This window comes from Podarcis vaucheri, assembly GCF_965113315.1.
Source record: "Podarcis vaucheri genome assembly, chromosome: 7".
Taxonomy (NCBI): domain Eukaryota; kingdom Metazoa; phylum Chordata; class Lepidosauria; order Squamata; family Lacertidae; genus Podarcis; species Podarcis vaucheri.
In genome coordinates, this window is record NC_138765.1 from 71,104,002 (window position 1) to 71,124,044 (window position 20,043).

Sequence of the window (20,043 nt, forward strand, 5' to 3'; positions counted from 1 at the left end):
GCACCCCACAAGTGAGAGCCCAGGGGTCTGAACACTCATCCTCCACCACCACTTTCTGAACATGGCCCAGGAGGAAGGAGCGGAACCACTGTATGACAGTGCCCCCAGCTCCCAGCCCCTCAAGACGGTCCAGAAGGATGTTATGGTCGATGGTATCAAACGCCGCTGAGAGATCCAGCAGAACTAGGAAACAGCTCTCACCTTTGTCCCTAGACCGGCGGAGATCATCAACCAGTGCGACCAAGGCAGTTTCAGTCGCATGATGAGGCCTGAATCCCGACTGGAAGGGATCCAAATTGGAGTTCTCCAATTATTATTTTTATTCTTTTTTAAAGGACGAAAATGTGGGTGAGTGGTAATGGTGATAGACTGCTCTGCATGTGTCAGTTCAAATCCCACCTTTGTCAGCATGGTGTTTTTGAGAGAAAGTGCAGTGTAGTGGTTAAGGTGTTGGGTTAGGCTCTGGGAGACCAGGGTTCAAATCCCCACTGAGCCATGAAACCCACTGGGCGATCTTGAACAAGGCACATCCTTTCAGCCAAACTTACCTCACAGGGTTGTTGTGAGGATAAAATGGGGAGGAAGTGAATCATATATGCTGCCTTGAGCTCCTTAGAGGTTGAGGTGGGTTATAAATGGAGCAAACAAATAAATAAGTGTGTTTTGAGAGGAAATAAGTTTTAAAGAACGTATTTGAATACTTATTCAATTGCAATTTTTCACACACACACACACACATCAGGTTAATGCAGAAGTGAGTCAGAATGACTGCTGCTAAAACCTATGTGAAAGTGGGGCTGTATGAGATGCTATTCCTGCTCCAAGTAGATCTACTGAAATTAATGGCTGTGATTGATTTAGGTCAATTAATTTCAATGGGTCTACACTTTGTGGAAGTTAGCTGGATGCTGGCAAGAGTTGTGGACAATCCAAACGTCCCGGGAGAAATTCAAGTGAGGAGAACTTTGTAACCATTCCTAAACATTTGCACAAACCAGCATAGTGTCATTTCTCCCTGGTGCTCGGTATTCTGAGAATCCCATCTTTCCTGGGGGGAAATAAGGCTCAAACAGACAAGATGATAGTCCTCAAGATTTGGGGGGGGGGGAATGCCTCCTTGGCTTGGCCAGCCTCTACGATACACCAAAGTGTGTGTTTTCTTGAAGCATGGGAATCTATCACCTGAATAACTGTTGTGAGCCTGTCAGTATTTGTAAATGCATGGTTGATTCAGATGTTATGATTAGGATTCTGCACACCTACCAAGCCATGCTATGTAAACAGAGGTGTGGGCAGTGCCAGATTTACATACAAGCAGTGGCATAGCGTGGGGGTGCAGGGGGGGGCTGGCCGCACCAGGCGCAACATCGGGGGGGGGACGCGCTCGCACTTGCAGCTCTCTGCCCCTACCTGGCTCACTCACTCTCTCTCACTGCAGTGCTGGCTGTGCGAATCCGATCCGAGCCGCTGGGTCGCCGCCCACTGTGGAGGGGGTGGGTGCCAGGCATGCGGTGCGGAGAGAGAGCGAGGGACTATCTGGGGGAGGGACAGTGCAGCGGCCGCCCAGCGCAGCGCTGAGTGCGGGAGAGAACCACACCAGACCAGACCAGGCAGCAGCAAGAAGAAGCTGGCAGCGGCGGCAGGTTAGGGGTTAGGGGGCGCAAATTACTTGCCTTGCCCCGGGTGCTGACAACCCACGCTACGCCGCTGCATACAAGCTAAACAAGCTATAGCTTAGGACCCCACTCCCTTGGGGGCCCCAAAAAAATTTAAAGGAAAAAAACAACTGGATGTACATTTTCGAAATATAAGATTAAAAAAAACCAAATAAAATAAAACCTACATACAGCAACAGTGTTTTGTGTTGTGTAGGCTCCTATGATGTAAGTAATGGGCCCTGCCTGCTAGCCTGCTCCCTAAAATATCACTATTAATATACTTCTTAATTGTATTTCACTATTAATATACTTCTTAATTGTATTTCAGTTCAACAATTACTTTGATAAAACATATTTTGTTATGTGCAAATGGCTTTAGATACCTATTAAGGCCATAAATTACCATATAGCATATATTCAACACAATAAACAGCGACAATTTATTGTTGGCAAAGGACAGCTGGACATATAAAGGGCCCCATTACCTTCAGTAGCTTAGGGCCTCATCAAACCTAAATCCGGCCCTGGGTGTGGTCCTCTAACGGCCAGTCCAAAGGAGCTGACTTTGTGTCTCGGTAAGGGAGATGAAGAAGACCCCAGAAGATGCTATTTTCTCAGGGGCAGAGTTTTCAAAATGCCCACCTCCTCGGGGAGCCGGCAGAAAGGAGGAAACTAGAGATGGCGTTTTCTGCAAATCCCAGTGCCTAATTTATATGCACAGATCCCCCCCCCCCGGCACTAATTTCTATCTTGCTCCTTGATCTTGACAAACCCTCATTTCCACACACACACATACCCATAATATTACACCCTTATTATGCATGTATACATTCAAGGTTTCTTAAACGAACCAGCACATAAACAGATACACTCAATGAGGCGTATAACTTTATAATCAAACACATATGTATTAATGTTTATAGAATTGCGCTGCAGTAATACAGTGGACGTGGTTATTTTAAATGTGTTGGGTTGTAGCTTACTTGGAGAGACAATGCCCCTGTGATTCTGGACAAATAGAAACAATAGAGCGTGTGCTTCTCCAGTGCCTATATTATAGAGACATTCGTATTAGCCTCATCTCCCCACTGCTCCATAAGTACTCAGGGCACACAGGACAATTCTATACCTCCCTGCTACAACATACAATTTTGCCAGATTCTGCATAGCAGCACTCAAAATCCGTTGGATGACGATCTGTCCCACAAACTAGATTTACTGCATACTCCTTTCTGTAAATTAGCTATAGTCTTTTATATACTAACCTTTTACGCTCTTCCACATCTGTTTAATGCTTCTAATGCTTCTTTTAGATTATTTCAGCTTCTTTTAGATTCTTATAGTCTTTTAGATATACCTTCTGTTTTAATAATTTTAAGCTTTCCAAAAAGGTTTTACAGACATTAAATGATTGTACCCCACCCTAATTATGCTGATCTATGACCATAGTAAAGATTTGATTTGATTACTTAGATGCATTGAAATCAATGGGATTTACCCTGCGCAGGACTAGCATTGGCTTGTACCCTGCACACAGTAGACCTATTGAGGTTAATGAACATTCCTCACTTGGGTTTGTTAATCTTAATGGGTCTATTTGGGGGTATAATTTTGCATATAGTTAGTCAGACTTTTAAAAAACAAAGTAGGATTAAAAACCCAGCAATCTGAGTGCTCACTTGCAAGAAGTGCTTCAAGGCAGTCAAAACTCAATTAGGTCAGATAAAGCCATTGAAAACTGTTTTTTCCTTTGAGGATTGAAGAATACATTGGATTATAGAAAGTGGAATAGTTGGGTGTTACCTTGGACTGGATGTTTTGAATATTTTTCTATATATAGCCGACAAAAAGAATCAGAACTTCTGCTTTTTTCTCTCTTGCCCCTTGTCCCTTTTTATATTTTTTTCTTTGTGTTTTTATTTAGATTAATTTATTTTATCTTTGATAGTCTAAAAAAAAAAGGCATTTGATACCAACCTTTGTATATCTTTCCCCCCAAAACTTTAATAAAATCTATTCCTCCTCCACCCCTATAAAAGAAACAATTTCTTCTGCAACAGGTTCTGGGGGCTAAAGCATATGTAAGAAACAGATTTGGAAATGGGAACAGAAGCTGAATCTTGGACTCAGGGGGCAAGTTAGGGCAAGTTTCCCTATAAAGCTATCTCTACCAGCATCATGGAAACCATGCAGAAGATACTTCAGAAATGATACTTAGCCCCAGTTAAACTTCCATACACCCATAAGCATCCTTATGGGTATCTATGTGCTGGCATGGGTGTAGGGAAAGAGGCAGATATAGGCATTTTGGTGGACATGACCAAAAGTGGCAGATTTTGTGGAACACGTATTTAAATTTAAATAACATTTCACATCAGTATATCACAAAGTCTTCAGAACAGTCTTCTTCAAACCCGGCCCTCCAGATGTTTTGAGACTACAATTCCCACCATCCCTGACAACTGGTCCTGCTAGCCAGGGATCATGGGAGTTGTAGGCCAAAAACATCTGGAGGGCTGAGTTTGAGGAAGCCTGCTTCAGAACTTGCATTACTGGATCTCTGTTTAAATAAGAATCAGGAGTTGGTGGATAAACCACCAATTGGATTTCTCTTAGTGGCAGCAAATATGGTTATAGCCACATCTTAGACTTAAAAGGTGCAACTTGAACACTTGGTACAGGAGAGTATGGCGTATTGCCCTTATGGAAAAATTGACTCACAAATTAAGACTGCCAAGAGGAACAAAGCACAGAGATACCTGTACGGGACAATGGCGGAGCTTTGTTTCATTCACAAATTCTCTCATAAACCCAAGACTGGTTCCAACAGTCTGTACTAATTTGTGGATCACACAATAAGGACCTGTTTTATAGATGTATAATGTTACAAGTTGCCATGTATGAACGGAAATAGAGGTTTTCATATTTTGGGGGGAGGGGTGTCCTCCAAAGAAGTAAGTAAATAATAAAAACAACAAGAAGGAACATGACAATGGAATGGAACAGATCCTTACCAGCTTGGTTGGTGGTGATGTTGACAGAGGCAAACTGGGGCGAGAAGGGGCTCTGGTCAGTGACGCCGTTCACCGCCTGTATCTCAAAAGTATACTGGGTGTGGGCCAGCAGGTCGCTGATGTAGACGCGTTGCTCGGCCAGGCCAAGCTGGCGCGGTGCGAATTGGACGTTGTCCCCGCACCGGGTGCATGCCCCCCGACCCGAACCGCAGCTCTTGCAGATGATGTTGTAGACCAGGTCCTCACGGCCCCCTGAGTCCCGGGGCGGACTCCACTCCAGCATGAGGGAGGTCTCGTTCACGCTGGAGATGACGGCCTGTGGGGCCGACGGGATTGCTGCGGGAAGGGAGGAAATGGGGAGGTAAGATGGTGCAGGACAGCAGGGACTTTCAGGGCTGCCAGAACTTTCCTAAGGCTACAGCCATTAGAGGCTCTGTTTTGCATCCCAAATGTTTCGCCCTGGCTGGAATGTGTTTCTTCCACTCTGATACTGTTTCCCTGGATGGAGGATACAGAGTCAGGTGTGTGTGTGTGTGTGTGTGTGTGTGTGTGTGTGTGTCTGTGTGTAGAAAGCAGCCTATTGGATAAAAGTAGCATTTACACTCATTCCTTCCTGGCATCTCTGGGTAGGCCGGTGAAAGACTTGTGACAGAAACCCTGGAAGCTGCCACTGATACTGAGCTAGATGGACCAATAGTCTGTGCCAGGGGTCAGCAAACTTTTTTCACCAGGGGGCCAGTCCACTGTCCCTCAGACCTTGTGGGGGCCAGACTATATTTTTGGGGAGGATGAACAAATTCCTATGCCCCACAAATAACCCGGAGATGCATTTTAAATAAAAGGACACATTCTACTCATGTAAAAACACGCTGATTCCTGGACCGTCCACGGGCCGGATTTAGAAGACGAATGGGCCAGATCTGGCCCCTGGGCCTTAGTTTGCCTACCCGTGGTCTATGCCCACAGGACCCTGAAGGATGAGGTATACCGCCCTTCTAGACTTGCCCCCTCCCCTTTGTGGGCAACTTACTGGTGCATGGCATGTCCAGCGGATCAGAGTCTGAGCGGTAGTAGTTGTTGCGGCAGACACAATTCGTGGCTCCTTCTGACGTGGTCCGGCTGTTGATGGGGCAATGGACGCAGCCCTCGTCCCCCTGGCTGGCTTTGAATGTCCCTGAGGGGCATCCTGGAAAAGGAAAAAGGGGGTGGGGAGAATCCTATTAAAAGCAATGAAAATACAGGGAGGTTTGGAAATCGGTGAGGGATGGATGGATCTGCCAGTTTTGATTTCTCTCAGAGTCTCTTCTTCTGAATCTTCAGTTCGGTTCAACACATTTGGGCAGAAATTTGCATTTAGACAAAAAAGCCATGAAAACACATCAGCATTCTAGTGGAAATTTCTCCGAATAAACAGTTCTGCCTAATATGCACAATTTTGCAAGGCTTTTTGTATAACATTTCCCCGAAATATATTCATTTTTGAACACTCTGTTCACTGGGAGAGCTGCACCGCAATATTTGGAGACAAAATCTTGAAGGATATTCACGATTTCATTCACGTTTCGGTTTGAAAGCTGCCAGTTTCACATTAAAATGCAAATGGAAGTGAAATTCTCTCCTATCCCATTGTGGGCCTTGGGGGTGGTGCATGTACATGCTCAGGAAACCCACTTCTCTGAAATGGCAACATTGCTGATATAGTCGGAAAGATTTATAAACTGCTTAATCTAAGGAGCACACCCTATAAAATTATAGCTAAAGCACGGCTAAAAAATGACAGACTATTAAACAGCCCATATATATATATGTAAACTGGTTAATATTGAAATAATAATCTGCACAACTTTTAAAACAAATATACGCAACTAAATTGCTGAAATAACAATAACAAATTAATAGTTTTCAGCATGCATCTGACATGGCATTGTGCAGGTGCCTGTTTCATGTCCAGAGGCAAGGAGTTCTAAAGTACAGGTAAAGGTAAAAGTAAAGGACCCCTGGATGGTTAAGTCCAGTCAAAGGCGACTATGGGGCTGCAGCGCTCATCTCACTTTCAGGCCAAGGGAGCCGGCATTTGTCCACAGCCAGCATCCTGGGTTATGTGGCCAGCATGACTAAACAGCTTCTGGTGCAATGGAACACCGTGACAGAAACCAGAGCGCACAGAAACGCCGTTTACCTTTCCATCACAGCAGTACCTATTTATCTCCTTGCAGTGGTGTGTTTTCAAACTGCTAGGTTTGCAGGATCTGGGACACTGCAACGGGAGCTCACCCCATTGCGGGGATTCGAACCGCCAACCTTCTGATCAGCAAGCCCAAGAGGCTCAGTGGTTTAGACCAGTGTTTTTCAACCTTTTTTGGGCAAAGGCACACTTGTTTCATGAAAAAAATCACGAGGCACACCACCACTGTGTGCGGAGATGGAGATGTCAGAGCCCCGCTGCTCTCTATGGGGAATCGGATGAGAGCGGACCGCCTGTCCGCTCTCATCCGATCCCATCCGATCTGATCCCCACCCAGGACGGATGGAAAATAGGGTGGACACAGTCCGGCGCCCGCCTAGTGGGCGAAAATTTGACATTTTTTTAAAAAAAAAATCTTTTGAATTTTTCAATTTTTCCCACGGCACACCAGGCAACATCTCGCGGCACACTAGTGTGCCGCGGAACAGTGGTTGAAAAACACTGGTTTAGACCACAGCGCCACCCGCTTCCCTTAAAGTACAGGTAGTGGCATACTAAAAGATGGACTCCTTGCAAATGTGAAATGAACACAATTTGATACTTGGAAAAGCACCAGTTCTGAGGTGCAAAGTGGTTAAACAGCAAGGGCGGAATTGGGTAATCTTTGGGAATATGGTGCCCTGAGAGAGGCCACAATTTGGTGCCCCCAAATAGATCTTCTCAATTATGGATCTTCTCAATTTGGCACCCTCCTGGAGCAGTGCCCTGTGCGAGAGAGTTGCCTTCCTCGTCCTAAATCCAGCCCTGCAAACTGGCATGGGTAGGACAAAGCAATCTGCTAAGGAAACTGATCCTAAGCTGAATGCATCACTTTCTCAAGCTGCAAGCCTCTTTGGTTTCAAATCCCGGATTTATGTGTGTTTTGAGTCTGCATGCTTCAGACCCCCATATTTCTGAACTGGAGTGCCCTGACAGATCCTAGAACTGCCCGTTCTTCTCTCTCTGTCTCTCTGTCTCAACTGCCCCCCCTCCTATTTTGTCTGGGGAAAGAGTTCCTTCTGTGTAATCCGAAGCATCGCTCATTCCCTTGACAATAGAGGCAGCTCTAGTAAAAGCTATCACCTTACCTCTTCTGTATCTCTCTCAGTCCCCCCACCCTGTTCGCAGAAAGACCTCCTACCACAACCCCATCCTTCAAATATCCAAGATTTAGGATGGAGCTCACAGCAACCCCTCCTCTAATTCTTGTGGCAGCAGCAGCTGGGAGATAAAGTTGAGATTGTTAAGTCACCAGCCCCCTCCCTCCACAAACTCCAGGCTGTTCCAGAGCAAAGGACCCATCCTAAGGCCTGGGAGCTGTGGGCTTTGTCTCTCCTGAAACAGCTGCAAAACCAGCCCCTCTCCTTTTTCTCCAGTCTCCATGGAGTTTGATGTGTTGGAGGGACATAGCTCAGTGGAAAAGCATTTGCTTTGCAAGAAGAAGGACCCCAGTTCAATTCCATCCCCACCACCACCCCACATCTCCAGGTAAAGGCTGGGGGAGACACTTGCCTAAAAATTCAGACAGCTACTGCCAGTCAGTGTAGACAATATTGAGTTAGATGGACCAATGGTCTGACTGGGTATAAAACACATTCTGATGTTCCTGTGTGTTTGTGTATGTTTTAGGGCTGGATGATATATCATCCAAAACCGGTTTCAAGTCCATATCATGATACTGTATTGGTTGACCTGGCATTATATTGAGAATCATGATGGCAGTTCCCTCACTGTGAGATTACAGGGAACCAGGTAGAGAGCCTCTCGGTAGTGGTGCCTACCCTGTGGAATGCCCTCCCAGCAGATGTCAAGGCAATAAACAACTATTTTAGTTTTAAAAGACAACTGAAGGCGGCCCTCTTTAGGGAAGTTTTTAATATATGGTGCTGTATTGTTTTTAATATTCGGTTGGAAGTCACCCAGAGTCAGTGGGGAAAGCCAGCCAGATGGGCGGGGTATAAATAATAAATTATAATAATAATTATTATTAGAGTGTGTGTGCGCGCACTATGCAAAAATCACAATGTGGGGGGAACCATGAAGCCAGACAATGCCTCTACATAGCTCCATTGTTATTGCAGACATGGTAGATGGTGGTATATCACTAAGTTGAAAACCAGATATTGCCCAGCCCAAGTATGCTTGTGGGGGGGGGAGACTCTTTTAGCTCACTGTGGATTCTGCCAGTTTACATAGCTACATCCAGGGGTGTAGTGTGGGGAGTGCCAGGGGGGCTGTGGCCCTAGGTGCACCATTTTTGAGGGGGCGTGAACCAGGTCCAGCCTGGTGCTCCTCTCCACCCGCCATGAGCTGCATTGGCTGGTGGGGTTCCTCCCCCCCTCGTGTGGGCGGGTAGGCGGCTCGATGCAGCCCCACTTTGCTCCAGTCGTGGTGGTGTCAGTCTGGAGGCACTGAAGAAGAGGGCAGGCTGTGATGTCTTGCAGGAGCAAATTCCACTGTACAGTGGTACCTCAGGTTACAGACGCTTCACATTACAGACGCTTCAGGTTACAGACTCCGCTAACCCAGAAATAGTACCTCAGGTTAAGAACTTTGCTTCAGGATGAGAACAGAAATCGTGCAGTGGCAGTGCAGCGGCAGGCCCCATTAGCTAAAGTGGTACCTCAGGTTAAGAACAGTTTCAGGTTAAGAACGGACCTTCAAAACGAATTCAGTTCTTAACCCTAGGTACCACTGTATAACTATGCACCATGTGAGGAAGTATTTTCTTTCGTCTGTCTTGAAACATTCAGTATTCTAAAAAAAACACAAAAAAACACCCAGAGGCTTTTTTATTAGGAATTGTAGGGGCTGATATTCCAAGAGAGACGAAAAGACTTTTTATGTATATGATGACAGCCGCACAGATGCTATTTGCCCAGAGATGGAAGGAAGATAAAGTCCCTACCAGAGAAGAATGGCAAATTAAACTGTTGGACTATGCCGAAATGGCAAAACTGACCGGAAAGCTCAGGAACCAAGAAGACCAAAACTGCAACAAAGAATGGGGGAAATTAATAATTTAATAATTTATCTTGGAGACCACTGTAAGCAGATGAGAACGTTAGCAGAATTGCAACAACACTTGTAATGTAGCAAGAATTGTGGAGATAATGGAGTTATGTAAAATATGGACTATTGAAAAGGATGCAGTAGAAAAGGTTTAATAATAGCACCCACGAAAGGGAAGGTGGGAAGTTCAGAGATTCGGAGGAATCTTTAAATGTGTATGTGTATGGTTGTATTGTTATAATTTAATAGTTGTAAAACCAAATAAAAATTTAAGAAAGAAAGAAAGAAAGAAAGAAAGAAAGAAAGAAAGAAAGAAAGAAAGAAAGAAACTGGATGACCCCAAGTTCTTCTTCTCTAAGGTAAGGAGGAAAAGTTTTCTTTCTCTATTCCATGCATGATTTTATATGCCTCCACCCCGTCCCACACTTGGTTGCCTTTTCCCTAAACTGAAACACATTTCCTCCTGAGGCGGCTGCTCCACCCCTTGATCATTTTAGTCGTCTTTTTTTTTTTTACCCTTTCCCATCCCCACAATATCCTTTTTTGATGTGAGGCGACCAGAGTTGTACACTGTGTTCCAATTGCGGTGGCACCACAGATTTGTATAAACAACAACAACATACAGTGAGGCCAAGGGATCCTTCCAGTTTCCAGTATTTGTGGCTATGGTGGATCCCGCCTCTGAAGCCACGTGGGCTAAGTGGGGTCCTGTGAAATCTCAGAATCCAGCGGGTGATTGAGTGGGAGATCATATGGCCCTGCGAGACTCCCCCTCCTTCCCTACAACCCATCTATTCCAGATGACATCTCCTTGACTCATTCCAATAGACATTGCCCAAGAATGTCTAATTACTGAGGAGGAAGAAGGGCGGTGGTAATGGTGGAAGCCACATTCTGGATCCAAATCAACCAGAACCACCACCAACAAAAAAGACTCTGATGGGAAGTGGTGTTCCATCCTTTGATCTCAACATAAATCTTAAGGCTCCCATTGTGGAGAATCGAGGGGCAATGATTAGGGTGGATTTTCTTTCTAATACTGAGCTTTCCATCTACTCACCTGGTTGGCCAGGTACAGGGAACTCCTAGGGACCAAGCTCCCTTTGCTCCCCACGCCAATAAAATATTTGAGGAGGCTGAGGGGTCCCCAAAGTTGATGGGCACTACCATTCAAATGGTTTGTCTTGCGATCAATTATGTGGGGCGGTGCTTGTCATAGCTAAAAATTGGCCGCTGTTTCTTTAATGCTAAAAGAACTAAGTCAGCATAAGTCAGTGGCCTATAATGACTCATGCAACCTTTCACCTAACTGTACCTGTATATATAGAGTGGTCAATGTTAGTGTTGGTTGTGGGTTGGTTGGTTGGTTGGTTAGTTAGAGAAAGCTGGTAGTGTTGATGTGTGTACAGTTGGTCGGTCGTTTTGCAGATAAAGACTTTTAAGAATAAAAGCAGAAAATACTCTGCAAAGACACTCTTCTCGTAGACTCTTTTATGCTGACAAGGGTCTGAGGACCAGGCTGAGGAGACAAAGGAAGTCAGGACCTTTGCTTTTTTCAAACACTGACAGGGACACACCCCCTCCCCAATATTGGCACCCCTGGTTATTTTTGTTGTTGTTTAGTCATTTAGTCGTGTCCGACTCTTCGTGACCCCATGGACCAGAGCACGCCAAGCACTCCTGTCTTCCACTGCCTCCCGCAGTTTGGTCAGACTCATGTTTGTAGCTTTGAGAACGCTATCCAACCATCTCGTCCTCTGTCGTCCCCTTCTTCTTGTGCCCTCAATCTTTCCCAGGGAGTGTTCTCTTCTCATGAGGTGGCCAAAGTATTGGAGCCTCAGCTTCAGGATCTGTCCTTCCAGTGAGCACTCAGGGCTGATTTCCTTCAGAATGGATAGGTTTGATCTTCTTGCAGTCCATGGGACTCTCAAGAGTCTCCTCCAGCACCATAATTTAAAAGCATCAATTCTTCGGCGATCAGCCTTCTTTATGGTCCAGCTCTCACTTCCATACATCACCTGGTTATTACATTAGCTTAACTTGTAACCCTGGAACCACCTACATAAGGGCAAGCCTACTGTATCAGACTAATGGCCCACCCAGTCCAGATCCTGTTTTTACAGTTGCCTGTGGCAATTTCTTTGGATTGTTTTTCTTCTGTGATCAGATGAGGCACTGCTGTGCAGATCATAAAACTGCCAAACAGGTTTGCAGAGCCCAGAGAAAGTTGCATTCTTCATGTTTTACTTATCTCTACCATAAAGTTTCTTCCCCTTCTTCTTCTTCTTCTTCTTCTTCTTCTTCTTCTTCTTCTTCTTCTTCTTCTTCTTCTTCTTCAGCTTTCCCCAGGAAATGCTTGTGACCATTTGGCCTGACAGTCCAAAAGCTACTGGTCAAAGTTAAGTTCAAGCTGCTGATACTAGTGTGCAAAATCCTATACAGGATTGTCTCACCCCTAATACATTGTGTACAGTGGTGCCTCGCAAGACGAAAAGAATCTGTTCTGTGATTCTCTTCGTCTAGCGGTTTTTTTGTCTTGCGAAGCAAGCCCATTGACGGATTAGCGGATTAGCGCTATTAGCGCTATTAGCGGCTTATCGGATCAGTTGATAAGCGGCTTAGTGGCTTAGAAAAAAGGGGGGAACCCGCAGGAACTCGCAAGACATTTTCGTCTTGCGAAGCAAGCCCATAGGAGATTCATTTTGCGAAGCACCTCCAAAATGGAAAACTCTTTCGTCTAGCGAGTTTTCCGTCTTGCGAGGCATTCGTCTTGCGGGGCACCACTGTACTCTGGGCGAGGGTCTCATTTCCAGTGCTTCCACCAGAGGTGTCACATGCTGCCAGCAGTTTGGCACTGAGAACTTTGCACCAGCTCCTGCTTCTGCGCCAAATTCAAGTCCCAGGTTATGTGCCCTGGGCGAGAAGAGTGAGGAATGGGAAGGAGAGCTGGTTTTCATATATGCTTTCTTGAGAGAAGGCGTGAGAGGGAATGAATCTCTCCTGGGCAGGGTCAACATGCCTTTGGAGGTGAGCTTCAACATACTCATAGCAAATTCAGCTAGCCAATATGTTTGGTTTTTTTGTGGGAACTACTTGGCTATAGAACTGCATTGCAAAACTAAGACAAGAGCAAATTCTGAACGTTGACTGAACCTCAGTTCACACATTATTTTGGAAAGTGCAGAGGAGGTAGGTTCGTCTTTAAACTCAAACTGAATTTAATTTCTTCCCCATCTCTACTGTGGAGGGTGGGACATCTACAGCTGCATTAAGCATAAGCACATTTAAAAAATAATTGCTTCAAGATTTTAACATTATTATTAGGTTTTATTGGTGGCTTTGGCTGTTTTAAACATTGATGCTTTGCTAATTTATATGAACGTTTTATGTCCCATCAAAGAATTTTCCCAGGACAGCTTCTATTTCAAGTGCTGCCTTGTGGATCTAGGTTGCCAACTGACCGGGGTGCTGGGGCAGGAATGAAACTGATCTGGCCTCCTCTTCAGCCAAATATTTTTGGAACTCCCTCTCTGCTGGTCCTGCCAGCGCAGCCACAGTGTCAAACTGAAGAAACTGGCAGTAAGTGTCCTGTCATGCATGGCATGGGAAGAGTGGACAGAGAAAAGCTTTTCTCCCCCTCTGACAACACTAGAACTTATTAACATCCAGTAAAGCTGAATGTTGGGAGGTTCAGGACAGGTGAAAGGAAGGATTCCTTGGTGCAGTGCATAGTCAAACCAAGGAACTATCAAACTAAGGGTTTTTCCTTCAGGAAGGCCATTTTAGGAAGACACAGTACGAGGAGAGGAAATGCAGACCTTCCAAGTGTCCCTATTTTCCAGAGATGTCCCTGATTTACAGAAGCTGACCCGATTTCTGATTTGATCCCAGAACGTCCCGCTTTTCCTTAGGATGTCCCTATTTTCAACGGAGAAATGTTGGAGGGATCCGGTTATCTGACTCCCAAGCCATCTGAACGCAGCCCTGTATAGGGAAGTTTTTTAAAAATGTTTTATTATGTTGTATATATGTTGGAAGCCACCCAGAGTGGCAACCCAGTCAGATGGGTGGGGTACAAATAGCAAAGTTCTTCTCATAATTATGGAATAGGATGTCCCTGTTTTCCTCAGAGAAATCTTGGTGGCTATGGTAATGTCCATGTGGCTCTGGGCAACTGGAAACATGCATTTTTTCACTACCAGTTCCATACAGACATAGGAGCTAGGTTCGCCCTGCCTATACTATACAAATTCCCAGGATGTACATAAAAACTCTCTATCTCCCTACTATTCCAAGATGAAAACTCAAATGTCACATACTCAGCTGCTAGATTTTGCGCTGCCATGGTGGACATCTGTCAAAGGATGGTTTGACAGCAGGACCTGCGCTGCTTCACGCTCCCTCCCTTATAGCCACTTTTAGCTGCTTGTCTTTTGTTTCTGTTTTAAATTGATGTGAGTTATAATCACTTTTAACTATTAGCTTTTATCTCTTTCCTCTTTAAGTCTCACGTGCTTTATTTCATTCACATGTTTTTATCTTATGCTGGGCTGCGACCGTAATAAAGTTTGATGGTGATGAAGGTCTGTGCCAGCAGGGGTGGGGAGTGAGGAAGAAGCAACTCCCGGCCTCTCTTTAGCATTTGGTTAGAAACCTAAGAATCCCAGCTGCCTGTTCAAATGAGAAATGAATCTCCTAGCTCTCATGATTATTATTGCCGACAGCAAGCCCATATGCTGAATCAGAGGTGGCAAACCTTTTCCAGCCTAAGTATTGCATTCAACATCTGGACAGCCTTCTGAGGGCCACATGGTAGTGATGGGCAGGGGCAGAAGTAGGCAGATGAGGTATTTCTTTTACCTTTGTACAGTAGGCTTGTTTCTACAGACATTCCTACCCCTCTCTCTGTCTGGCAGCCAGGACAGGCAAAAGGCATAAGCTCAAAGCTGCATGGCTTAGGAGGCTGCATGGCCTGAGGAGAGTCTTAAGGGCCAGGTGGAAAGGTTTGGAGGGCCTCCTTTGGCCTCCATGCCCAAGGTTCCCCACCCTGGCATTAAATCAAAACACAAATCAAACAGAAAAATCGGGTGCTGTTCCCAGATTTCCTGCGGCATCCCCCACCTGCCCTTCTTCATTTTAAAAAAAACAACTTTACTTATAATGTTGCTGGACATGCTTCAAAATGCAGTGCCAAGGATATCCTACCCACTCACAATAGGCTCAGACCTAAATTTGCATCTATACATATAAACCAGCACCTGCAAAACAGTGTGCCTATTTGTGCTTATGGGATGGTGGCCTACATTTTTCTAAGTACCCAGTGATGAATTTTCAGCCAAATCCCAAAGTTAATGTCTGGCATAGAAGCAACTTACTGAGAATCACTTTCATGGCCGTTACTATAGCCGTTACTATAGATCATGTTCTCTATTGCAAACCTTTGGCTCAACCACTGTGCTAATGTCCTTCTCTGATTCTTCTCTGTCTGTCTGTTTCTCTCTCTCTCTCTCTCTCTCTCTCTCTCTCTCTCTCTCTCTCTCTCTCTCTCTCCCCCCTCTCTCTCTTTCTCTCTCACACACACACACACACCCTGCACACATGATTTGTAGTATCCCTTGAAAGCAGAATTTTGGAAGAAGAGCAAATTATGTAAGATATATGCATGACTGGTTTTTTTTAATAAAAAAAATTCTGGACACATATAATGTCATGGTTGTTGTTGCAAATGTTAGTAAAGTCACTTAAATAAATAATACAGATGGACTCCAGAAAGAAATTAAATCCTGAGCACACTTTAACAAGGAAAACTGAACCAAAACAGTGTAAAATTTGAGGAGAACAGAACAGAGAGGTTTTGTCTTTCTTATGTCAGGCGTTGTACATAGCAGGAAGACATTCAACCGAACAAAAAATGGGAAAACTCCCTCAGAACTACGCAGCCAATCAGGGCACATGCTATCTCAGCAAACATCATGCCGCTCCATCTGGTTGCTAAGCAACACCTCCTCCACCACCCTCTTAGGGTGAATTGACCTATTGATAGCAGAGCTGACCCTTACATTATAAACTGAATGATCCTTCTAGCTGCTCCCCCCCCCCTTTGCACGGAGAAGAGAAACTTGAAGCTCGATGAAGACCTGAGGTCAAGGTCTGGCTCATAAGCCAGAAAACAGCAGCGAGAAACCTTTCTTCCATATACCCAGATTTTAAGCAATAGCTTTCAAGTCGGGCCCTCTCCCATCATTTCTGAAGAGCTTTCCACATTTGCGGTTATGAATTCCAGAAGCAGAGCATCACGCTGGCTCCATGGACCACATGGGCTGCGGTTGGGTCCCTGCCATGTGGCTCATACTTCGCTGTGTGCTCCCCACATCTGTGCAGCTGCGCTGTGGCTCCAAATCTTCCATTTTTATCCAATGGAGCCTGGAACAGGCACGGTGGGGGAAGGGGCAGGAGAGAGAAGAAGCTACTCGTCATTATATGTTCCAGGTCCGAGAAGTCAGGGTTTCAAGGAGAAGAGTGCAAAGCAAGGGATTCTTTCCCAAAGCCGTCTGAGAGGTTGGGCAGGTTCCTTCTCATCCCCCAAGAGGGGCTACTCTGCTCTTTAGAATACAGTGGTACCGCAGGTTAAGTACTTAATTCGTTCCAGAGGTCTGTTCTTAACCTGAAACTGTTCTTAACCTGAAGCACCACTTTAGCTAATGGGGCCTCCTGCTGCTGCCGTGCCACCGGAGCACGATTTCTGTTCTCATCCTGAAGCAAAGTTCTTAACCTGAGGTACTATTTCTGTAACCTGAAGTGTATGTAACCTGAAGTGTATATAACCCGAGGTACCACTGTATATCTACGGGTGAATCAATCAATTTCATTATGTATGTGTGCATGTAAATTTTATTTTCAGTTTATCAGTCTTACACCATACAAGCATCAAATAAAATATTCCCTTCAACTCCCCTCATCCCTTTCGTGGTTCCTTCTGTTGAGAACCATCTCCTTTCTAACTCCATTTTTTTAATTTACTCCTTTACATTTCTTCAATCAATAATCTTGACTGTGAATTTTAGATTAATCCTGCTAATGGGTTTAATTGTTAGCAATGGTTTTTCAAATAAATGACATATTTTCCCCCATTCTATCTTAAAAGAATTTCAGTTTCTCACTGTTTCTTTCTTTTCCCAATCTTAAATTCAACCCTCCACGTTTCTGCATCATTTTTTTTAAAAAAAACAACAACACCCTGTAAGTTTTCCTGTGAAAACCCCTCGGCATTTTAGTGTGAATTTCTCCTGACACATTTTTTAATGCAACTTTTCCAATAGACACATTTTGGCAAAGCGTATTTCCTCTAATGCTTATATTTCCACTAATATAACACATTTCTGTATGTTATTTTCACTCATCATGGAATCAAAGTGTCGAGTCGGAAAGGACTCTAAGGGTCATCTAGCCCAACCCCGTGCAGTGCTGGAAATGCATGTGTTTTGACGAACACCTTCCCCCTAGAATGGGTGTGTTTTTTCTCTCTCTACATACTACTTGGCGAGAGAGCTGCACCGAAAAACTTGGAGAAGCGCACAGCAGGGTGTTTCAGTTTGCATCTTGCTCCGGAAAGCACAACTTAGGCAGGCTCGCCTTTCAATGCAAACTCAATAGAATTTCTTCCCTGCAGTACTTAAATATTGTGTCTCAATTGGGGACAGTGCAAAATCTAGGAGGCCCCATTCCCTTCTCTTAAAAGTCTTTAGAAGTGGAGCTTTTGCCCTTCTTCCTGGCCCGATTCCGGAGACAGGGGATAATTCTTGGCCAGCTGCTCTCCAGAAGGAATCCCCACGTCTTGTGAGTTTGTGGGGCTTTGTATGAACTGTTTCTTAAAAGCTTGCATCCATTTCCTGGGCCTGGCCACTATTAAGGAGGCAGCAGAGACCAAAGTCAGAGAAGGGAGTGGGAGACATCAAAGTGGAGCTGATGAAAAGCTGGGTCTCCTCCCCGCACTCGCCAGACTATATCATAAACCCTTCTTGATTTAACTAGTGTTAAAACAAAGATAATCTTATCTCGGGGGGCTTTCTAAAAGAGAGAAGCACGGCCTTTAAAAGGATTGTAAACCTGACAGCATGCCACCCCCGGAGACCAAGAGCGGTTTGGATCTAAAAGGAAAAACAAGTAATTTCACAGAGGAAAGGGCCCTTGCTAGGAGTCCGCCCTGAGACAAGGCCGAGTTAAGAGGATGAAGATGGAGAGAAAGAGAGTCTGCAATGGAGCAACATGGTGTCAGGAATAAAAAACAATTTAATTTAACCCATCTTCTTCCTGGCACCTCTTCTTGTTTTGCCCCTTTGCTTTGTCTTTTGGCATTGGGGGCTGATGCCAACTGGGGCTGGTGGGGCAGAAGGCAGGGGAGGTCAACAGTAGGCGCCAGCTCAGGCCACATTCAAACCACATATGTGAAGTGCACAGATGCCACTTTAAACAATCATGGTCTTCCAGACCCTCCAAGTGTCCCTATTTTCCAGGGATGTCCCTGGTTGAGAATCCTAGTTTCTGATTTGATCCCACTTTAACTTAGGATGTCCCTATTTTCATTGGAGAAATGCTGGAGGATATGAAGTTATCCGACCCCTGAGCACTCTGATGGCAATTCTGTATACCAGGGGTGGCCAACTCCCAAGAGACTACAATCTACTCACAGAATTAAATACAGTGGTACCTCGGCTTAAGAACTTAATTCATTCCGGAGGTCCGCTCTTAACCTGAAACTGTTCTTAACCTGAAGCACCACTTTAGCTAATGGGGCCTCCTGCTGCTATGCGATTTCTGTTCTCATCCTGAAGCAAAGTTCTTAACCTGAGGTACTATTTCTGGGTTAGCAGAGTCTGTAACCCGAAGTGTCTGTAACCTGAAGCGTATGTAACTCGAGGTACCACTGTACTGGCAGTGATCTACCCCCACTTTGAGGGAGTTCAAGGCTAAGCTGTTGGCTTTTTGGGAAGAAAGGGGAACAGCCACTTGCCAACAGATCTCTGGGGAAGCATACAGCCTCACTGAGTTAACTCCATCTTCCATTCTGCAGGTCGTGCAACAATGGAGGGCAGGGCTGGATTCTCTTTTACCAACACTAAGGAAATCGACCCAGCAATCGACTGCAGTCTACCAAAACCTCCTGGGGATCTATCAGTAGATTGTGATCGACCTGCTGGACATCTCTGCTGTATACCGAAGGAAAAATTATATAATGTTTAATGTTCTGTTATGTTTTTATATATGTTGGAAGCTGCCCGGCGTGCCTGGGGCAACCCTGTAAGATGTGTGGGGTATAAATAGTAAAATTATCATTATGGAATGGGATGTCCCTATTTGCATCAGAGAAATGTTGGAGGGTATGGGCTTCCCCCAATGATTTCTGGAAGTTGTAGTTCATGACTGGTGTTGCGTGTTGTTAGGAGGCCCCTACTCCCCTCTAAGATCCACAATTCCTAGAGCGGTCTAACAGTCATAGAATCATAGAAGTGTACAGTTGGAGGGGACCCCAAGGGTCATCTAGTCCAACCTTCTGCAATGCAGGAATATTTTGCCTCATGTGGGGCTCAAACCCATGACCCTGAGATTAAGAGTCTCGTGCTCTACCAACCAAGCTATCTCAGTAGATGACCCCCAAGCATAATTTAGCTGGATACAACCCTATGTTCCCGTGATCACTAACTTTGCAGCCTTCCTGGCTTTCGCTCTGAGCCACTCTGCTGCTTTCAGGGATAAGTGCACTAGATCAAACTGTTCCATGAGCCCTTCAGGACTGACTCACCTCAAAGCGGTCCACATGGCTTATCTCTATGGCACAAGAAACTTGCTTTAAAGGGAAGGGGAAAGGAACATAAGGACCTTCTGGGACCTTCTGCACTCAAAGCAGATGCTCTACCACTGAGCTATGATCCCAGACCCTCCAAGTGTCCCTATTTTCCAGGGACAGTCCTGGATTTACAGAAGCCGTCCCAGTTTCTGATTTGATCCTGGAATGTTCTGCTTTTCCTAGGATGTCCCTATTTCCATCCAAGAGTAAGGAGTCATCCAACCCCAAGCCATCTGAAGGAAGTCTCGTATAGGGAAGTTTAATTTTTATTATGTTTTTTGTGGTCAAACC

General features: G+C 45.1%; 1 protein-coding gene across 12 annotated transcripts in view; it reads right to left on the reverse strand.

The window, feature by feature from the left end:
- The window catches only part of EPHB2 (EPH receptor B2), a 113,626-nt gene that overhangs the window by 37,817 nt on the left and 55,766 nt on the right, over nt 1–20,043 (reverse strand). For all 12 annotated transcript variants that reach the window (XM_082229907.1, XM_082229899.1, XM_082229904.1 and 9 more), the window contains exons 4-5: nt 5,703–5,858; nt 4,673–5,008 (exon numbers count right to left, since the gene is read on the reverse strand). In XM_082229907.1, coding sequence (XP_082086033.1) covers nt 4,673–5,008; nt 5,703–5,858 — 492 coding nt within the window. The remainder of the gene's footprint in view (nt 1–4,672; nt 5,009–5,702; nt 5,859–20,043) is intronic.